We start from the raw sequence: 9,394 nt of genomic DNA on the forward strand, positions 1-9,394 counted from the left end.
AGGTTTAATGGATTTACAGTTCCACATGGCTGGGGAGGAATCACAATCAGGGTGGAATGCAAAGGAGGGGCAAAGGCACATCTTAAATAGTAGTAGGCCTGTGCAGGGGAACTGCGCTTTATACAACCATCAGATCTCATGAGACTTATTCACTATCACAAGAACAGCAAGGATAAACCTGCCCCATGATTCAATTACCTCCCACTGGATTCCTCTCATGACACGTGGGGATTATGGGAGCTACAATTCAAGATGAGATTTGGGTGGGGACACAGCCAACCATATCACCATCCTCTATATCAACCAGGGAAGTGCTGAGCTTCTTCCATCTTAGCACATTTGAAACATCAGCTGTTTTGCAAAGTACATGTCCTTCCTATCCACTCTGTTTACCCCAACACAACCACAATATTCTTCCATATCCTGGAATCTAGAAAAATGTCAGGTGTTCCATTATCACCAGAATAATGGCACTATCAACTACTGATATGAAGTGCTATAATGTCAACATGCTCAGTTACAACTATATTACTCTGGGCTAAGACTGTGTATTCAATATTTATTGGATTGAATACTGTCCTTTACTCGAACTACTGAGAAAGGCTAACAGGTAGAAGTCCAGTAGCACACTGTCAATTCAAGAAATAACTGACCTTAGCAAGATAATCTCACCAATTTCTTATTAGAGCATGCATCCATACGTCTATTGAGACTGTGGAAGCAAAAGAAAGACTAGCAGACAAGTCTAATTAATCTTTTATCCACTGCATCTAGCACAGAGAGTAAATGTTGGTACATATTTATATTCAGTGATATAACAGGTAATCAGGCAAATATCATCACTATAGACACTTTAATATGGAATTGGATTCCAACAAAAGTTTTAATAAAATAAGGCACAATGTTTGATATGGCAAAATTTACACGGAGGATTAGTTAATATACGTATGTCCTGGGGGAGGGGGAAGAAGATGGTGGAATTGAAGTAGCCTAAATATTCTTTTTAAAGCACTTAGCATTACAAGGCAATATATAAATTTGATATTAATAAAATAAATGATAACTTATCCTAAAAATAAAAACTGTTGAATCACGTTGCTGAATTACTTTTACCAGTTTTAGCTATCTATAGATGTAGATATTCCTAATTCGCAAGATTTGAAATACAGGAAATTAAGAAATCACACCATAAAAAGTAATTTGACCAAAGTAAAAGTATGTTTTCAGTATCCTTCATTAATACTTTGAAGTACCAAACTTTATGAAAACTTACAATATTGGTTATTTAAAACTTTTCTCCCATTATGTTTTTGTTTCTTATGAATACAAAGTGCGCTCAGAAATGCAAAAAACCTCAACTGTAGGCACACAGTTCTTATATGATTGTTGTAAAGTGACTGTTTAGGTTAATACTCTTTCTTAATATCACAACAATGTTAACAATTTAAGTTAGTGAAAGGATTCTCTTAAACATAAGTTGTAGACATAATTAACCAATTTAGTCATGTTTTTGCAAGGCTGCAACGGTAACGTCAGTCTTATCACTGTATCTTCCAATAGCTGGAACTTAACAATAAAAGTCTTATCCAATTTAGTCACAGCCAAAGGAACAAAGTACATTCTGGTGAATGCAGATGTTCTTTCCACCATAGCTTCATTGTATGACAGTATATAAATAACCTTCATTAAACTAATATGCTTTAATATTTACTGGGTTGAATGCTGTCCTTTGCAAGAACTATTGAGAAAGACTAATGTTAGGTAAAAGTCTAGTAGCACCCAAATCAATATTACCCTGTGAGTGTTCGATAATATGCAAAGTTCATTAGTGAACAGTTTTTTTAAAAGTCAATTCTTAGTAAATACAGACCACAAAGAGATAGAAAAAGAATGGGAGATATTTACATACAAAAGTATTCAAACATGTCTCCCTTTCAACCTATATTACAAAGAAAACCAATGGCAAAATATGCAAAGCCTTACAATATCTTTATATGATGCTAGAAATATGAAGTTGGTTAGAAATTGCTGTCATTCTTTGGTGGCACCAGATAAATTTTTAAAATAATATATAAGAGAACATACTTTTTCAGTGATTTTATTTCAGGGTACCCTGATCGTTATGATTTTGACATCCTGGGGCAGAATGCATGATAGAGGTTCCCTCCCCAGAAGCTCTAGACTCATATACATTAGGCCATTTTATGACAAGAAATATTTCAGGATCAGTCTTTCTCCCTCAAGTTAAATGAAAAAGGTAACAAGGCTGTCCCAAACAACCTATTAAATTAATATAGCTCTCCAAACTTTGGGTCTAGAGGATTTAAGGCACATACTTCCTGACCACAAGTGAAATCACTGACACCTTTAAAAAGATCTGACTATGAAAATACAAAATTGCACGCAATTTTTTTTTTTGAGATGGAGTCTTGCTCTGTTGCCCAGGCTGGAGTGCAATGGCATGATCTTGGCTCACTGCAACCTCTACCACCCAGGTTCAAGCGATTCTCCTGCCTCAGCCTCCTGAGTAGCTGGGACTACAGGCACGAGCCACCAAGCACGGCTAATTTTTGTATTGTTAGTAGAGATGTGATTTTACCATGTTGGCCAGACTGATATTGAACTCCCGACCTCAGGTGATCTGCCTGCCTTGGCCTCCCAAAGTGCCAGGATTACAGGTGTGAACCACTGTGCCTGGCCCAAAATTGTACACTATTAAATTAATGTTATACAGGCCATAGTACTTAATATGGAAACAGGGACATTCAATACAGAAGGAATCAAAACTATGCATTATAGGTCACATTGAGTAAAAAATCTACACAATAGCTTTTACTATTGTTAAGTACCTGGCACAACTTAAAAGCTCACTCTTTCGGACTAAATGGGGAATAATATTTATAATGACATAATACAAGCTCTACTTTTGGATGAGAAAAGAATCATTTGGGTAAAAATTAAATGTTTCTAACTAAATGCAGCTTAACTAACCTTTATATATATACATAACTGACAGTTTTGTCTACGAAGCGTCTTACGAAAATTTAGGAATAACCACTAACTACTTTTTACATAAATAGCTACTGCTAAAATGCTTTAAAAGATCAAATTTTATTTGTACTATTTGCTTAGTGTTTTTTTCTTTTTTACATAGTGAAAAGGTAAACATTAACCAAGGGTACCTGTTGTACCACAAATTCCAGGTTAATGAGGTATGACTTTCTCCCTTTTGGAAGAGCAAAGTTGGCTGTAAGAAGATCTTATTACTTGATGGCCCTTAATTATGGAGGGATATGGACAATTTCCCAATACACTGAACAGATTTTGTGATAAGGGCTTTTGGATGGTAGTCAGTAGGCCACTTAATAATTTAATTTTAAAATAATTGACTATTACTTTAAAGGGCTTTCTTGGCCTAGGGCTTTCCCTAGGTGTTTGGTTATTTCTCTTCTAGCCCGGTGGTTTCTAAAGATTTGTTTAACACTCTAGCAATCAGCCTCTTCCTTCTCTTTTTTTGTTTAAATCTGATAGTTACAGAATCTGGTAGAACTGGTGTTCAGTATTATAACACATTATTGTGGACTAATTTTTACTTTTACATAAGCACAAAAGTTCCTCAAATTTGAGGTACAATTTACAATGCAAGTCTTTTTTTGTTTTTCTTTTTCAAGACAGAGTCTCACTCTCGCCCACGCTGGTGTACATTGGCAGTGATCTTGGATCACTGCAACCTCTGTCTCCCAGGTTCAAGTGATTCTCTTGTCTTAGACTCTGGAGTTAGCCGGTACTATAAGCACATGTCACCACACACAGCTAATTTTTTTAGTTTTTGTAAAGATGGGGTTTCACCGTGGTGGCCAGGCTAGTCTCTAATTCCTGACTGCATACGATCCACCCACTTCAGCCTCCCAAAGTGCTGGGATTATAGGCGTGTGCCACCGCACCCCAGCCAAGTCTTTACTTTTAAATGTGGTAACTTGAAGCTCTAAATATCAAGAATTTTTGAACAAGAAACAATTCATCACACATTCATTATTAAAATATGACCAGTCACCTTTGGATTTACCTCCACTACTCGAATACTAGAATATTGAGGACCCTGGCCAGCTGGTCCTTAATGTCAGCCAATCCCTAGCACCCTGGAATCAATATGTCATACACTAATCTTCCTATTTCCCAGAATCTTAGCACTCTCACAAGCTCAGTTTGGTGATGCTGAACGAATGGATTCAAGGAATAGACTACTAATAATGCACAATGTACTAATTTCAATTTCAAATACTAGCACTGAATGATGTCATTCTAATATACTAATGTTATGCTTAAGTAGTTTTATCCATAGTTTTGGTCACTAAAATTGTTCAAGTAGAACAATATCAAAAAACTATAAAAATTAGACTTCACTGACTGTCTTTTAAAACCCCCCAATTAAAGTTTATTTACTGTAATTAAACACAAATATATGACTTAGGAACTAAAGAGACAGACTGTTATTTTAAATACATAGTTAGCTACATGACTTGGTAGCTGACAACACGTAGTTAGCTATATGACTTGGGAGCTGATTATCTGGTTTCTAGATTATCAAGTCCCTTATATCTGACTTCAGATTAATTAATCTGGAAAAAAGAAAAGATAGGAAAAAGAAACAGGGAAAATCTTAGAAATCATTAGCTCCTCTTACAAAAGGTTAGGTCAAAGATTTTAAGAAAGATAAAACTGACAGCTATAACACAGACTTCACTAAAAATTACCAAAGACAGTTGCACACTGATCATAGATTTTTCAACTATACATAGAACCATAACATTTTGTTGAAATAATACTGTAGTATACATCTATATTCTTATATGTAAAGGCCAGAAACTGTGTCTGGTTGGACCTATTTACATCTGTAAAAGATGAAAGCAGTAGATCTTCTTTCTAGGAAGCTGGAAAGGGTATGTAAGGTTATATATTTACATACCTACCCATTTACTTTATGAAGACTAACTCTTAGAAGACTACTCAAGCAGTTACTTAGGTCAAGCTGGTAATTGATTAGGAAGTAAGCACACGCATTTAAGCCAGAAAAAGTTGATCCTATCAATTTGAGTACTTTACTATGAATACATTATTTTCTATGAAAATATCTTATGTATCTTAGCTAAGTCACTTATTTACAAAACATTTTATATTTGTCACTTAGGCACAGCCTAAGTCATCTTTACCTTTTATAACTGTAAAGTCTGCAGCTTGCTGTGGCTCCCTCCCATGGAGAAGTAAGCAAAGACTATATTTTATGATATAATCACCTATGTATCACTCTTCTAGGCAGTAGGAACATATAAGATTACTTCTATAGACACAGAAAATTTCTGAATCAAAAGGAATACAAAATCTTACTACATTATAACAAGGTCAAGGTAAAGGGATTTGTTCTATAGCAGCGTTTCACATTCTGCAGTTCATGAAACTCTCATGTTTCATGAATTAACATAAAAATAAACATAAAAACCCTGAATTATACTAGTTTCTAAAATACAAAACATATATGAAAAAACTCTTAATACATGTATATGTTACTATACAACAATTTGCTTTTAAGAAATGGTGTGCCATGAATGCCAGAAATCAGAAAAGGTTATCACCTGATGTTGTAATGCTTATCTGACCTGTATATTTAACATTTCTTACTGTATTTTTAACATTTACCAACAAATCATGTTATTATTAGTTATCTAATGATTACCAGTAACCATTTACATTTTATCAACTTGTAGTTGTACTATTATTCAATTTGTATTGCATATTAAACTAGTTAATAAAAATTTGGTAATTTCTAATAGTAATTAATTTGTGAAACTATTTCCCTGCTATACATTAAGGATACATTTAATATTTTTTTCTATTTTATTAATACTTTATTTTCTAAAATGCTTCCATGGTTAAAATAGTTCTGGAAACTGTTCTATTATGTATAAAGACAATGACTCCTTTCTCCATTTTTATTTGGCTTGTTGTGGTGTTTTTCTAGTTGTATTAGTTTTTCTTTAAAAAGCAGAGAAAGATGGTCCGATACATGCCATGGGCAAAAGTCATATTTTTCTCCACCCATTTAATGCAAGATATAAAGAAGCTGTCCCAGATTATATCTCTTACAGAATTTTCTGTCAAAAATTCTTACTCCGTCTTATGATAAACAGATTGTTTAAGATTGTGGCCTACCATTAAGTGTAGAAGTAATGTGCTTCTAAGGGATGACTAAACATTTAAACAAAAAATTTTAAGAGGGCCATGAGATCAGATATTAGATATACAGTTATTTAACTAGTTCTGTTCAAGAATATTTTAAGGTTTTCTGTATAGTATGCCAGGTTATAGGTTGCTCTGGCATTATTTCTTGAATACATTTTTATATTCATGCTGGATTAACGCACTGTAATAGTCATTGCTGGATTACATAAAGTTAACAGCAATCATATAGAACAAAGGAAAAGAATTAAGAAGTTTTAATAACCCACTTACATGTTATATGCCTTACTTTACCACTTAGTTTGTCAGAAAGGTGTAGGTCCTATGTAAACATCTGTAAGCTTCTCTGAATAGTTCTGTAATCTAGACATCCAGGCAATAAAAAAAGGGAGGGTTAATCCTGTTTATGGTATATAATATATATATGGTATATATAGTATATATGGTATATAGTGTTCTACCTAAACGCAAGGGCAACTCTGATAATTACAACTTAGATAATTTCTCACTTTCTCCATCTCAACTGCCACAAGTTATACTACTCATGGCTTATTGTAGAACTGCTCTTCAGAAGGTGCCATTCCACTTTGTGATTCATGCAAAACTTGAGTGAAAACTGCAAACCATCAGTCAAATGTGGAACTATCATTCACAATAAATTATATTAAAAGAATCTAAACATGGGACTAGACTCATTCCTGCTGAAAGGGTAGATGAAACACAAAATGTTTTATATCATCCCAGACTCTTTCATGAACACTTAAGATAAAGATAAGGTTTCTAGTGAGCTTCAAGCTCTATTTTCTTTTCTAACCATCTTTGCTTAGTTTTTAAGTATTTCACACTACAGTGCACTCTTGTTCAACCAAGAAGAACTTTCTGCATTCTGCGTGCAGCAACACTAGCTTCATCTTCTGAGTCAGATTCACTTTGGGATGTGGAGCTGTGAGAGGCAGAACTGCAAGGGGAAGAGCATTCTGGCGAACATAAGTAGTGCATCAGTGGGAGGCGATACTTCCCACAGAAGTCCACAAATTTAATTTGTCTGACACAGCAGTCAAAGTAGACTCCTAGAAAGAAGAAGGAATACAAAGTAATCATTACAAAGCAAGAAACCAATTTTTCAGCCCTTTCTCCAGTGTTCTGGAGAAATGTCATATGCCATCTTCTGTTATGAATCTTAAGCAGAAGTAGTACTTACTTGTATAGCTGTCTATAAGCCTACTGGAAGGTCTTAAAGGTAGAACTTGGCTGCAAAGAGGTAACCAGGAAATTTATCTTAAAGGGAGCAGGCACACAAGGGACACTGTGTACCTAGCTTCTTTCCTCTGGGAGACTTGGGGCAGTGGCTGATGGAGATTTTAGGATACCTGAGGTATCCTTTCTCTATTACCCAAGCCACCCCCTTGGTACTACGCTACAGTCAGGAGATTACAACAAAACAAAATAAAAATAAAAACTACTTTAGTGATTATCTTAAAGAATAAGTATACAAAAATTTGCAGAAAGGGGATGACTTTTGGTACCTCTGTTCTTATGTACTGGGAAGGCAAAATTTAAAGAAATAAAATGCCATTTTACATTTCCAAAGGCTGTATCTACAGGCCTCAAATCTGTTTCACTGATAATCTCACTTGATTCTCACACAATTATACATTGTCAGGTAAACTGAAAGTACTAACTGGCCCTTTTGATTCCTAGTTAGTGCTCCTCAACTATGGCCCTTCAGTTAAGTAAAAACAGAGCCAGAGCTAAGAGGAAAGCAGATGTTGCTATGCCTCTGGATTCTAGTTGATCCTTAAAATGATACTGCAAATCTCTAACACACAAAGACTGTCACAATGGTTGCAGTATAACTAGAACATCTAGAACTTTGGTCCCATTGCTTCTCTGGAGAGGAATCTCAACCTCTATACTCTGCCTAAGTTTCTTCTGGCACCAAATATTGTGTGTTTATCACAAAAGGGACCAAAATTAAAAGATGTGGTCCAAGCAAAGGAAAAGCAATAAATTCTACTTCTATTTTTTCCTGATACCTCAATTAACCATGTAGTTTTTGATGTTGTAGTAAGTATAAAAAAGGGGAAATTTGTGGCATATTACTTTGAACAATTTAGGAAAGCAGATACATTCAATAAGTTGGTCAATCACAGACCGATAATAAATCCTCCCAAATGTGTTAGTTTCTTGAAAACAGATGAAACAAATAAAATAAAGCAAAGCATTATGGGAGTTACTATGAGCTAAGGCAGTATAACACATCTTGTGATTTGTAAGATTTCAGATTATACAAAGAGAAAAATATCTCTGAGAATATAAAAGTAATTTTGTTTAAGTTACAGTTTAATGAATTTGAGTGGGAAAGTGTCTACTGGTTCATTTCATAGATTATCTCAAATTTTAAACTGATAATTTTTTTTTTTTTTTTTAAGAGACAGGGTTTCACTCTGTCATCCAGGCTGGAGAGCAGTGACATGATCACAACTCATGGGAACCTTGAACTCTTGGACCCAAGCCATCCTCTTACCTCAGCCTCCTGAGTAGGTGGGACTATAGGCACATGCCACTATGCCCAACTAATGTTTTTATTTTTTGTAGAGATGGGGTCTTGCTATGTTGCCTAGGCTGGTCTCAAACTCATGGGCTTAAGAGATCTTCCTACCTCAGACTCCCAAAGTGCTGGAATTACAGACAGGAGTGAGCCACCAAGATCAATCAGCCTTAAGCTGGTAACTTTTAAAGCATTTTTGTTCATAAGATAAGTGGCAGTATACTAAAGAAGTCATTAGGAAAATATTTAAGAGAGAAAAGAGAATTCATGTAGAGGTCCTGTTTCCAGAAAAACATGAATTCGAAGAAAAGATTTAGACTCTCAGGCCTGAGGGCCTGGTATGAATGCTGCCCTATGTGTTTTCCTCTTTCAACTGTGAAAGCTAATTCAGGAATAGAGAATCACAGAGAAAAGCGTAAGCACTTTGAACTTGGTACAGTGCTGCAATCTCTACTTCTAAGAGTGGGTGGCCAGAAATGACCCAGAGCATTATCTTTTTTAAACTCAAAGTGTCTTTTTTTTTTTTTTTTTTTGAGACGGAGTTTTGCTGTTGTTGCCCAGGCTGGAGTGCAATGGCCCGATCTCGGCTCACCGCAACCTCCGCCTCCT

The 9,394-nt window shown here is 35.2% G+C and overlaps 1 protein-coding gene across 1 annotated transcript in view; it reads right to left on the reverse strand.

Annotated features, from left to right (window-relative positions):
- Positions 1-746: 746 nt before the first annotated feature.
- LRRC58 (leucine rich repeat containing 58) overlaps positions 747-9,394 on the reverse strand; it is a 15,422-nt gene continuing 6,774 nt past the window's right edge. The window contains exon 4 of the mRNA XM_017513523.2: positions 747-7,304. Within this exon, the coding sequence (XP_017369012.1) occupies positions 7,096-7,304 (209 nt within the window). The 3' untranslated portion in view covers positions 747-7,095. The remainder of the gene's footprint in view (positions 7,305-9,394) is intronic.

The sequence above is a fragment of the Cebus imitator genome, unplaced genomic scaffold (assembly GCF_001604975.1).
Source record: "Cebus imitator isolate Cc_AM_T3 unplaced genomic scaffold, Cebus_imitator-1.0 Scaffold494, whole genome shotgun sequence".
Taxonomy (NCBI): Eukaryota; Metazoa; Chordata; class Mammalia; order Primates; family Cebidae; genus Cebus; species Cebus imitator.